The sequence below is a fragment of the Eucyclogobius newberryi genome, unplaced genomic scaffold (genome assembly GCF_026437365.1).
Source record: "Eucyclogobius newberryi isolate DKJ021-1_F unplaced genomic scaffold, fEucNew1.0.hap1 SCAF_308, whole genome shotgun sequence".
Taxonomy (NCBI): domain Eukaryota; kingdom Metazoa; phylum Chordata; class Actinopteri; order Gobiiformes; family Gobiidae; genus Eucyclogobius; species Eucyclogobius newberryi.
The window spans coordinates 29,243-42,401 of record NW_027315955.1 but is presented as its reverse complement, the minus strand read 5'-3'; the positions used below and the strand labels follow the sequence as shown (position 1 = coordinate 42,401).

General features: G+C 47.4%; 1 protein-coding gene across 1 annotated transcript in view; it reads right to left on the bottom strand.

Moving 5' to 3' along the window:
* LOC140374734 (C-1-tetrahydrofolate synthase, cytoplasmic-like) overlaps window positions 1–12,894 on the bottom strand; it is a 32,336-nt gene extending 19,442 nt beyond the window's left edge. The window contains exons 1-3 of the mRNA XM_072461731.1: window positions 12,774–12,894; window positions 12,615–12,699; window positions 2,060–2,119 (exon numbers count right to left, since the gene is read on the bottom strand). Coding sequence (XP_072317832.1) covers window positions 2,060–2,119; window positions 12,615–12,699; window positions 12,774–12,880 — 252 coding nt within the window. The 5' untranslated portion in view covers window positions 12,881–12,894. The remainder of the gene's footprint in view (window positions 1–2,059; window positions 2,120–12,614; window positions 12,700–12,773) is intronic.
* Window positions 12,895–13,159: the final 265 nt, after the last annotated feature.

The window sequence follows — 13,159 nt, the reverse complement described above, 5'->3', positions numbered from 1 at the left end:
CAATGGAAACATACGAAGCTCGATGGAAACACACGAGGCTCGATGGAAACATATGTAGTTCGATGGAAATATACGAAGCTCGATGGAAACATACGAAGCTCAATTGAAACATACGAAGCTCAATGGAAAATACAAAGCTCGATGGAAACATAATTGGCTCGATGGAAACACACGAAGCTTGATGGAAACATACGAAGCTCGATGGAAACATATGAAGCTCGATGGAAACATACGAAGCTCGATGGAAACATATGAAGCTCGATGGAAACATATGAAGCTCGATAGAAACATACGAAGCTCGATGGAAACATATGAAGCTCAATGGAAACATATAAAGCTCGATGGAAACATATGAAGCTCGATGGAAACATATGAAGCTCGATAGAAACATACGAAGCTCGATGGAAACATATGAAGCTCAATGGAAACATATGAAGCTCGATGGAAACATATGAAGCTCGATGGAAACACACGAAGCTTGATGGAAACATAATTAGCTCGATGGGAACACACGAAGCTCGATGGAAACATACGAAGCTCGATGGAAACATACGAAGCTCGATGGAAACATATGAAGCTCAATGGAAACATATGAAGCTCGATGGAAACATATGAAGCTCGATGGAAACATACGAAGCTCGATGGAAAATACGAAGCTTGATGGAAACATAATTAGCTCGATGGGAACACACGAAGCTCGATGGAAACATACGAAGCTCGATGGAAACATACGAAGTTCGATGGAAACATACGAAGCTCGATGGAAACACACGAAGCTCGATGGAAACACACGAAGCTCGATGGAAACATACGAAGCTCGATGGAAACATACGAAGCTCGATGGAAACACACGAAGCTCGATGGAAACATACGAAGCTCGATGGAAACATACGAAGCTCGATGGAAACATATGAAGCTCGATGGAAACATATGAAGCTCAATGGAAACATATGAAGCTCAATGGAAACATACGAAGCTCAATGGAAACATACGAAGTTCGATGGAAACATATGAAGCTCGATGGAAACATACGAAGCTCGATGGAAAATACGAAGCTTGATGGAAACATAATTAGCTCGATGGGAACACACGAAGCTCGATGGAAACATACGAAGCTCGATGGAAACATACGAAGCTCGATGGAAACACACGAAGCTCGATGGAAACACACGAAGCTCGATGGAAACATACGAAGCTCGATGGAAACATACGAAGCTCGATGGAAACATATGAAGCTCGATGGAAACATATGAAGCTCAATGGAAACATATGAAGCTCGATGGAAACATACGAAGTTCGATGGAAACATACGAAGCTCGATGGAAATATACGAAGCTCGATGGAAACACACGAAGCTCGATGGAAACATACGAAGCTCGATGGAAACATACGAAGCTCGATGGAAACATATGAAGCTCGATGGAAACACACGAAGCTCGATGGAAACATATGAGGCTCGATGGAAACATATGAAGCTCAATGGAAACATACGAAGCTCGATGGAAACACACGAAGCTCGATGGAAACATATGAGGCTCGATGGAAACATATGAAGCTCGATGGAAACATACGAAGCTCAATTGAAACAAACGAAGCTCAATGGAAAATACGAAGCTCGATGGAAACATATGAGGCTCGATGGAAACACAGGAAGCTCGATGGAAACATACGAAGCTCGATGGAAACATATGAAGCTCGATGGAAACATACGAAGCTCGATGAAAACATGTGAAGCTCGATGGAAACATACGAAGCTCGATGAAAACATGTGAAGCTCAATGAAGCTCAGACTGAGTTCATGTTGTGTCTTAATCTTTAACACGTTTCTTTTTTATTGTTCTACGCCGTTTAAACCCGTTTAAACAAACACAGGTTTAAACTGGTTTAAGGTGCTGTTTACGTTAAAGCGACTAATCGGTCTAAACCACAAAGTTTTATTTTGCATTTAGTCTCTTTTTAGCTTGATATTTTTTGCTTTGTAGTGACTTGTTTTAATGCTGCAAAAGTTAAACAAATCTCCAGGTACAAAAAGACCCTAAACCAGGACTAAAGATCTTACCTCTGCTGCGGCTTTTAGTTTAGAGCTGATGTAGAGGTTTGAGTCGTCTCTGTCTCCGACCTGAAACAAGAACAGTTTAGACCTGGTTTAGTCCTGGTTTAGTCCTGGTTTAGACCTGGTTTAGACCTGGTTTAGACCTGGTTTGGACCTGGTTTAGACCAGGTTTGGACCTGGTTTGGAACCAGGTTTAGACCTGGTTTAGACCTGGTTTGGACCTGGTTTAGACCTGGTTTAGACCTGGTTTAATTTAGACCTGGTTTAGACCTGGTTTAGTCCTGGTTTAGACCTGGTTTAGACCTGGTTTAGTTTAGACCTGGTTTAGACCTGGTTTAGACCTGGTTTAATTTAGACCTGGTTTAGACCTGGTTTAGATCTGGTTTAGACCTGGTTTAGTCCTGGTTTAGACCTGGTTTAGACCTGGTTTGGACCTGGTTTAGACCTGGTTTAGACCTGGTTTGGACCTGGTTTAGACCTGGTTTAGACCTGGTTTAATTTAGACCTGGTTTAGACCTGGTTTAGATCTGGTTTAGACCTGGTTTAGTCCTGGTTTAGACCTGGTTTGGAACCAGGTTTAGACCTGGTTTAGACCTGGTTTGGACCTGGTTTAGACCAGGTTTGGACCTGGTTTGGACCTGGTTTAGACCTGGTTTGGACCTGGTTTAGACCTGGTTTAGACCTGGTTTAATTTAGACCTGGTTTAGACCTGGTTTAGTCCTGGTTTAGACCTGGTTTAGACCTGGTTTAATTTAGACCTGGTTTAGACCTGGTTTAGACCTGGTTTAGACCTGGTTTAATTTAGACCTGGTTTAGACCTGGTTTAGATCTGGTTTAGACCTGGTTTAGTCCTGGTTTAGACCTGGTTTAGACCTGGTTTGGACCTGGTTTAGACCTGGTTTGGACCTGGTTTAGACCAGGTTTAGACCTGGTTTAGACCTGGTTTAGACCTGGTTTAATTTAGACCTGGTTTAGACCTGGTTTAGACCTGGTTTAGACCTGGTTTGGACCTGGTTTGGACCTGGTTTAGTCCTGGTTTAGACCTGGTTTAGACCTGGTTTAGACCTGGTTTAGACCTGGTTTAGACCTGGTTTAGATCTGGTTTAGACCTGGTTTAGTCCTGGTTTAGACCTGGTTTAGACCTGGTTTAGACCTGGTTTGGACCTGGTTTGGACCTGGTTTAGTCCTGGTTTGGACCTGGTTTGGACCTGGTTTAGACCTGGTTTAGACCTGGTTTAGACCTGGTTTAGTCCTGGTTTAGACCTGGTTTAGACCTGGTTTAGACCTGGTTTAGTCCTGGTTTAGACCTGGTTTAGACCTGGTTTAGTCCTGGTTTAGACCCGGTTTATTCCTGGTTTAGACCTGGTTTAGACCTGGTTTAATTTAGACCTGGTTTAGACCTGGTTTAGACCTGGTTTATACCTGGTTTGGACCTGGTTTAGACCTGGTTTAGACCTGGTTTAGTCCTGGTTTAGACCTGGTTTAGTCCTGGTTTAGACCTGGTTTAGACCTGGTTTAGACCTGGTTTAGTCCTGGTTTAGACCTGGTTTAGTCCTGGTTTAGACCCGGTTTATTCCTGGTTTAGACCTGGTTTAGATCTGGTTTAGACCTGGTTTAGACCTGGTTTGGACCTGGTTTGGACCTGGTTTAGTCCTGGTTTAGACCTGGTTTAGTCCTGGTTTAGACCTGGTTTAGTCCTGGTTTAGACCTGGTTTAGTCCTGGTTTAGACCTGGTTTAGTCCTGGTTTAGACCTGGTTTGGACCTGGTTTAGACCAGGTTTAGACCTGGTTTAGACCTGGTTTAGACCTGGTTTAATTTAGACCTGGTTTAGACCTGGTTTAGACCTGGTTTAGACCTGGTTTGGACCTGGTTTGGACCTGGTTTAGTCCTGGTTTAGACCTGGTTTAGACCTGGTTTAGACCTGGTTTAGACCTGGTTTAGACCTGGTTTAGATCTGGTTTAGACCTGGTTTAGTCCTGGTTTAGACCTGGTTTAGACCTGGTTTGGACCTGGTTTGGACCTGGTTTAGTCCTGGTTTGGACCTGGTTTGGACCTGGTTTAGACCTGGTTTAGACCTGGTTTAGACCTGGTTTAGTCCTGGTTTAGACCTGGTTTAGACCTGGTTTAGACCTGGTTTAGTCCTGGTTTAGACCTGGTTTAGACCTGGTTTAGTCCTGGTTTAGACCCGGTTTATTCCTGGTTTAGACCTGGTTTAGACCTGGTTTAATTTAGACCTGGTTTAGACCTGGTTTAGACCTGGTTTAGACCTGGTTTGGACCTGGTTTAGACCTGGTTTAGACCTGGTTTGGACCTGGTTTGGACCTGGTTTAGTCCTGGTTTAGACCTGGTTTAGTCCTGGTTTAGACCTGGTTTAGTCCTGGTTTAGACCTGGTTTAGACCTGGTTTAGACCTGGTTTAGACCTGGTTTGGACCTGGTTTGGACCTGGTTTAGTCCTGGTTTAGACCTGGTTTAGTCCTGGTTTAGACCTGGTTTAGTCCTGGTTTAGACCTGGTTTAGTCCTGGTTTAGACCCGGTTTATTCCTGGTTTAGACCTGGTTTATCTGGTCTGAGGAGGAAACTTCAAAACTAAACAAACTAAAGATAAGATTCCGGCCGAGGTCAGAGTCCAGATCTGGGTCATTTTTTACAAATACTTTTACTACAAATACTTAAAAGTATGATGAATATTCCAGGTATTTTAGACAGAACATCAACTAAAAAACATCAAAATAAAACTAAGGCACTCAAACTCCAAACTGCGTCCCAAGTGGTCCCAGGTGGTCCCAGGTGGTCCCAGGTGGTCCCAGGTGGTCCCAAGTGGTCCCAGGTGGTCCCAGGTGGTCCCAGGTGGTCCCAAGTGGTCCCAGGTGGTCCCAGGTGGTCCCAGGTGGTCCCAGGTGGTCCCAAGTGGTCCCAGGTGGTCCCAGGTGGTCCCAGGTGGTCCACAGTTGTCCCAGGTGGTCCCAGGTGGTCCCAGGTGGTCCCAGGTGGTCCCAAGTGGTCCCAGGTGGTCCCAGGTGGTCCCAGGTGGTCCCAGGACAGTGACAATGGTTTGTCCCCTGATAAACGTCTCAGTCAGAGGTCATAAAGGTCGTGGTTATAAGACTCTTTATTTGTCCTTTAACATTTCAAAGCTTTTCATGTGATTCTCTTTGTTATTTTAATGCATTTTTCCTGTCCCTGACCTGCCTGTCCCTGACCTGCCTGTCCCTGACCTGCCTGTCCCTGACCTGCCTGTCCCTGACCTGCCTGTCCCTGACCTCGCCTGTCCCTGACCACCTGTCCCTGACCTGCCTGTCCCTGACCTCGCCTGTCCCTGACCTGCCTGTCCCTGACCTCGCCTGTCCCTGACCTGCCTGTCCCTGACCTGCCTGTCCCTGACCTGCCTGTCCCTGACCTGCCTGTCCCTGACCTCGCCTGTCCCTGACCTGCCTGTCCCTGACCTGCCTGTCCCTGACCTCGCCTGTCCCTGACCTGCCTGTCCCTGACCTGCCTGTCCCTGACCTGCCTGTCCCTGACCTCGCCTGTCCCTGACCTGCATGTTCCTGACCTCGCCTGTCCCTGACCTGCCTGTCCCTGACCTCGCCTGTCCCTGACCTGCCTGTCCCTGACCTGCCTGTCCCTGACCTGCCTGTCCCTGACCTCGCCTGTCCCTGACCTGCCTGTCCCTGACCTGCCTGTCCCTGACCTCGCCTGTCCCTGACCTGCCTGTCCCTGACCTGCCTGTCCCTGACCTGCCTGTCCCTGACCTCGCCTGTCCCTGACCTGCCTGTCCCTGACCTGCCTGTCCCTGACCTGCCTGTCCCTGACCTGCCTGGTCTGGATATTACCTCAGCCTTCTGTCTTTGACCACGATGTTCGCCTGTTCCCTCTTGGTCAGACGCCTGCTCGGCTCTGTGGCTAAAACACCTGCCACTGGACCTGTCTGCCACTGGACCTGTCTGCCACTGGACCTGTCTGCCACTGGACCTGTCTGCAGATCTCCGGACCAAGTATAAACTGTTCAAATCCACTATCATTACCACACCCTCTGGTACCATTGACCCATATACACGCTGGCCCACATAAACGCTGGCCCACATACACGCTGGCCCACATACACGCTGGCCCACATACACGCTGGCCCACATACACGCTGGCCCACATACACGCTGGCCCACATACACGCTGGCCCACATACACACTGGCCCACATACACGCTGGCCCACATAAACGCTGGCCCACATACACGCTGGCCCACATACACGCTGGCCCACATACACGCTGGCCCACATACACGCTGGCCCACATACACGCTGGCCCACATACACGCTGGCCCACATACACACTGGCCCACATACACGCTGGCCCACATACACGCTGGCCCACATACACGCTGGCCCACATACACACTGGCCCACATACACGCTGGCCCACATACACGCTGGCCCACATACACGCTGGCCCACATACACACTGGCCCCTCTTTCATCTGTGTAATAAAGATCAAATCAGAAGAATCCGGCCTAAAAGTGAAGCTGAAACGTCTCCTGCATTTGTAACGTCTCGATTCTCCTGTAACTCCTGCTCACAGCAGGTCCTAAAAGCTCCATAAAAAGCTTTAACTGGTTGAAAATGCAGCAGCAAGATTACAAACAGCAACTAAAAGAAGAGAGCACATTACGCCAGTGCTGGAGTCTCTTCACTGGCTCCTGTCCAGTTTAGAATCACATTTAAACTCCTCCTCCTGATTTACAAAGCCATAAATGACATGGCCCCTCCCACCTCAAAGATGCTATAGAACCATCTCATCCAATCAGAGCTCTTCGCTCTCAATGCTGGACTTCTGGTGCCAGAGTCTCTAAAAGCACAGTAGGAGGTGGAGCAGGGGAGGGCCATATTGGAATCCAGGCCAGTAGCGGAGTGTGTGAACTTTATGATATATATTATTATAATCTATGATGTCATGTCTTTAGTAAAGACACAAATGTTAGAAAGAAACAAAAAAGAAACTTAAATCTTTTGGGCCGTTTGTGGCCCGCAGGCCACAGTTTGCCCAGGTCTGCTCTGGAGCCACTTATATGTGAGAGTCTGTACATTAGAGTCTGTACATTAGAGTCTGTACATTAGAGTCTGTACATTAGAGTCTGTACATTAGAGTCTGGACATTAGAGTCCGGACATTAGAGTCTGTACATTAGAGTCTGTACATTAGAGTCTGTACATTAGAGTCTGTACATTAGAGTCTGTACATTAGAGTCTGTACATTAGAGTCCGGACATTAGAGTCTGTACATTAGAGTCTGTACATTAGAGTCTGTACATTAGAGTCTGTACATTAGAGTCTGGACATTAGAGTCTGTACATTAGAGTCTGTACATTAGAGTCTGTACATTAGAGTCTGGACATTAGAGTCCGGACATTAGAGTCTGTACATTAGAGTCTGTACATTAGAGTCTGTACATTAGAGTCCGGACATTAGAGTCTGTACATTAGAGTCTGTACATTAGAGTCTGTACATTAGAGTCTGTACATTAGAGTCTGTACATTAGAGTCCGAACATTAGAGTCTGGACATTAGAGTCTGTACATTAGAGTCCGGACATTAGAGTCTGTACATTAGAGTCTGTACATTAGAGTCTGGACATTAGAGTCTGGACATTAGAGTCCGTACATTAGAGTCCGGACATTAGAGTCTGGACATTAGAGTCCGTACATTAGAGTCTGTACATTAGAGTCTGTACATTAGAGTCCGTACATTAGAGTCCGTACATTAGAGTCTGGACATTAGAGTCCGTACATTAGAGTCTGGACATTAGAGTCCGTACATTAGAGTCCGTACATTAGAGTCTGGACATTAGAGTCAGTACATTAGAGTCTGGACATTAGAGTCAGTACATTAGAGTCTGGACATTAGAGTCCGTACATTAGAGTCTGGACATTAGAGTCTGGACATTAGAGTCTGTACATTAGAGTCTGTACATTAGAGTCTGTACATTAGAGTCCGTACATTAGAGTCCGTACATTAGAGTCCGTACATTAGAGTCTGTACATTAGAGTCTGGACATTAGAGTCTGTACATTAGAGTCTGGACATTAGAGTCAGTACATTAGAGTCTGGACATTAGAGTCTGTACATTAGAGTCTGTACATTAGAGTCTGTACATTAGAGTCCGTACATTAGAGTCTGTACATTAGAGTCTGGACATTAGAGTCTGTACATTAGAGTCTGGACATTAGAGTCAGTACATTAGAGTCTGGACATTAGAGTCTGTACATTAGAGTCTGTACATTAGAGTCTGTACATTAGAGTCTGTACATTAGAGTCTGGACATTAGAGTCCGTACATTAGAGTCTGTACATTAGAGTCTGTACATTAGAGTCTGGACATTAGAGTCTGGACATTAGAGTCTGTACATTAGAGTCTGGACATTAGAGTCCGTACATTAGAGTCTGTACATTAGAGTCTGTACATTAGAGTCTGGACATTAGAGTCTGTACATTAGAGTCTGTACATTAGAGTCTGTACATTAGAGTCTGTACATTAGAGTCTGTACATTAGAGTCCGTACATTAGAGTCTGTACATTAGAGTCTGTACATTAGAGTCTGTACATTAGAGTCTGTACATTAGAGTCAGTACATTAGAGTCTGTACATTAGAGTCTGGACATTAGAGTCAGTACATTAGAGTCCGTACATTAGAGTCTGTACATTAGAGTCAGTACATTAGAGTCTGTACATTAGAGTCTGTACATTAGAGTCTGGACATTAGAGTCTGTACATTAGAGTCCGTACATTAGAGTCTGTACATTAGAGTCTGTACATTAGAGTCTGTACATTAGAGTCAGTACATTAGAGTCAGTACATTAGAGTCTGTACATTAGAGTCTGGACATTAGAGTCAGTACATTAGAGTCCGTACATTAGAGTCTGTACATTAGAGTCAGTACATTAGAGTCAGTACATTAGAGTCTGTACATTAGAGTCTGGACATTAGAGTCTGTACATTAGAGTCTGTACATTAGAGTCTGGACATTAGAGTCTGTACATTAGAGTCTGTACATTAGAGTCTGTACATTAGAGTCTGTACATTAGAGTCTGGACATTAGAGTCCGTACATTAGAGTCTGTACATTAGAGTCTGTACATTAGAGTCTGTACATTAGAGTCTGTACATTAGAGTCAGTACATTAGAGTCAGTACATTAGAGTCTGTACATTAGAGTCTGGACATTAGAGTCAGTACATTAGAGTCCGTACATTAGAGTCTGTACATTAGAGTCAGTACATTAGAGTCTGTACATTAGAGTCTGTACATTAGAGTCTGGACATTAGACGCCGGCTCAGGTCCTTTAGGGTCTTTTCCTTGAGAAGCTCATTTTTACACAAAGTCTCGATGTGAAACGCTCGTCAGAAGAAGAGGCGCCAAAAAGGTCAAAGTTCGCCATCTCTTGGGGAAATGTGGGCATCACAGGCCAAAGGTCAAATGAACAGCCGCAGTATCGAGAGTTCCAATCCCGACTCCGGCGTTTGCTGTATGTCCTCCTTTCTCTCTCATTCCATCTACTGTCTGATAAAGCCTACGGGCAAAACAATAATAAAATAAAATAAATAAATAAAAAATATATATTGAAAGGCCCGATGGGCCGGATGTGGCCCGCGGGCCGTAGTTTGCCCACCCCTTAGGTAGAGCCTTCTGGTGGCCCCAAGAGTCTCTAAAAGCACAGTAGGAGGTAGAGCCTTCTGGTGGCCCCAAGAGTCTCTAAAAGCACAGTAGGAGGTAGAGCCTTCTGGTGGCCCCAAGAGTCTCTAAAAGCACAGTAGGAGGTAGAGCCTTCTGGTGGCCCCAAGAGTCTCTAAAAGCACAGTAGGAGGTAGAGCCTTCTGGTGGCCCCAAGAGTCTCTAAAAGCACAGTAGGAGGTAGAGCCTTCTGGTGGTGCCAAGAGTCTCTAAAAGCACAGTAGGAGGTAGAGCCTTCTGGTGGTCCCAAGAGTCTCTAAAAGCACAGTAGGAGGTAGAGCCTTCTGGTGGTGCCAAGAGTCTCTAAAAGCACAGTAGGAGGTAGAGCCTTCTGGTGGTGCCAAGAGTCTCTAAAAGCACAGTAGGAGGTAGAGCCTTCTGGTGGCCCCAAGAGTCTCTAAAAGCACAGTAGGAGGTAGAGCCTTCTGGTGGCCCCAAGAGTCTCTAAAAGCACAGTAGGAGGTAGAGCCTTCTGGTGGCCCCAAGAGTCTCTAAAAGCACAGTAGGAGGTAGAGCCTTCTGGTGGTCCCAAGAGTCTCTTAAAGCACAGTAGGAGGTAGAGCCTTCTGGTGGTCCCAAGAGTCTCTTAAAGCACAGTAGGAGGTAGAGCCTTCTTGTGGCCCCAAGAGTCTCTAAAAGCACAGTAGGAGGTAGAGCCTTCTGGTGGCCCCAAGAGTCTCTAAAAGCACAGTAGGAGGTAGAGCCTTCTGGTGGTCCCAAGAGTCTCTTAAAGCACAGTAGGAGGTAGAGCCTTCTGGTGGTCCCAAGAGTCTCTTAAAGCACAGTAGGAGGTAGAGCCTTCTGGTGGTCCCAAGAGTCTCTTAAAGCACAGTAGGAGGTAGAGCCTTCTGGTGGCCCCAAGAGTCTCTAAAAGCACAGTAGGAGGTAGAGCCTTCTGGTGGTGCCAAGAGTCTCTCAAAGCACAGTAGGAGGTAGAGCCTTCTGGTGGCCCCAAGAGTCTCTAAAAGCACAGTAGGAGGTAGAGCCTTCTGGTGGCCCCAAGAGTCTCTAAAAGCACAGTAGGAGGTAGAGCCTTCTGGTGGTGCCAAGAGTCTCTAAAAGCACAGTAGGAGGTAGAGCCTTCTGGTGGTGCCAAGAGTCTCTAAAAGCACAGTAGGAGGTAGAGCCTTCTGGTGGTCCCAAGAGTCTCTTAAAGCACAGTAGGGGGTAGAGCCTTCTGGTGGCCCCAAGAGTCTCTAAAAGCACAGTAGGAGGTAGAGCCTTCTGGTGGTCCCAAGAGTCTCTAAAAGCACAGTAGGAGGTAGAGCCTTCTGGTGGCCCCAAGAGTCTCTAAAAGCACAGTAATATAATAATAATAATAATAACTTTTATTTATATAGCGCTTTTCAGTGACCCAAAGACGCTGAACATAATAAAAAAAGGGGTGTATTTACAGACAGGGGGGGACAACACGTACAGAACACATTAATATACAGATAAAATGAACGAGACAGAAGAAGTAGAGAGAAAAAGATGGGGATGTAACAGGGGGTAGAAGAGTAGGCAATGGGGTAGAGGAGGCTAGGGGGAGGGGAGGTCATAGGCTTGGGTGAAGAGGTCATGTTTTTAGGCGGGATTTGAATGTTGTGAGTGAGGGAGAGTGGGGGGGGGGGGGAGGGAGTTCCAGAGTCGGGGTGCTGCTCGGGAGAACGCTCTGTCGCCAAAAGTTTTGAGTCGGGATGTTGGTGCAGTCAGGGTGAGAGAGGAGGAGGATCGGAGAGCTCGGGTGGGGCGGTGGGGGATGAGGAGGTCAGACAGGTAGGGGGGGGCAAGGTGGTGAAGAGCTTTGAAGGTGAGGAGGAGTATTTTAAAGTTTATGCGCTGGTTGATGGGGAGAGAGTGGAGAGAGCGGAGAACGGGAGTGATGTGATCACGGGACCGGGTGTGGGTGAGGAGGCGGGTGTGGGTGAGGAGGCGGGTGTGGGTGAGGAGGCGGGCAGCGGAGTTTTGGACCATTTGGAGTCTGTGGAGGGAATGGGAGGAGATGCCAGTGAGGAGGGAGGTGCAGTAGTCGAGGCGGGAGGAGATGAAGGCATGGATGAGGGATTCAGCAGCGGGGAGGGTGAGGCAGTGTCGGATTTTGTCGATGCGGCGGAGGTGGAAGTATGAGGTCTTGACGATGTGGCTGACATGGGGAGTGAAGGAGAGGGTGGGGTCCATGATGACACCGAGATTGCGTACCAGGGTGGAGGGGGTGATGGTCGAGGTGTCGATGCTGAGTGAAAAGGGACCAGTTTTATTGAGAGTGGATTTGGTGCCAGTAGGAGGTAGAGCCTTCTGGTGGTGCCAAGAGTCTCTAAAAGCACAGTAGGAGGTAGAGCCTTCTGGTGGTGCCAAGAGTCTCTAAAAGCACAGTAGGAGGTAGAGCCTTCTGGTGGTCCCAAGAGTCTCTAAAAGCACAGTAGGAGGTAGAGCCTTCTGGTGGTGCCAAGAGTCTCTAAAAGCACAGTAGGAGGTAGAGCCTTCTGGTGGCCCCAAGAGTCTCTAAAAGCACAGTAGGAGGTAGAGCCTTTTGGTGGCCCCAAGAGTCTCTAAAAGCACAGTAGGAGGTAGAGCCTTCTGGTGGTGCCAAGAGTCTCTAAAAGCACAGTAGGAGGTAGAGCCTTCTGGTGGTGCCAAGAGTCTCTAAAAGCACAGTAGGAGGTAGAGCCTTCTGGTGGCCCCAAGAGTCTCTAAAAGCACAGTAGGAGGTAGAACCTAGGTAGATGCGCTCCACCCTCAGAACCTGGTCCGCGAGCGCATGCTCCGCCTCCTGCACGTTTGCGCTCAGTGGAAGAGGCCATCTTCCTGCTCCCTCAGCTTGACCCCTTGACCCCTTGATCTCTGAGTCTTACTAAAATTCTCACCTGAAGAACGACGAGTCCAGGTCTGAATCCAGAGAAGTGAGTTTGCATCTGCTCCACCTGCAGCACCAGCCTCTGCTTCACATCGCTGACAGGGCAGAGACCTGGGTTAGACAGGTGCAGAGGAAGGAGCAAAGACAGGAGCAAGTGGGCAGGGCTCACCGGGCCGTCTTGGTGCCACTGACGACAGTTGCTATTAAGCGTCGGTCTCCATGGCAACGGGAGACGCGGCCGAGACGCAGCGAAAGACGAGATAAACACAGGAACATCTGAGGACAGAGAAACGAGAGATTTCTGTCATGAACTTCTACCTCACAAGTGTCATCATGTGATCAGACTCAGATCACGAGCCTGATCCGTGTGGAGTCGCACCTCCTTCTGTGTTTGCCGTATCCTTCTTTCCTCCTTCTTCTCTCCTCGAGCTTCAGATCCTCTTCAATGCCACGTTCAACACAAACACAACATAAAGAAAGTCATTCAGTTCAGATTCCTCCCCGAGACACTCCCCCAGACACTCCCCCAGACACTCCCCCAGACACTCCCCCAGA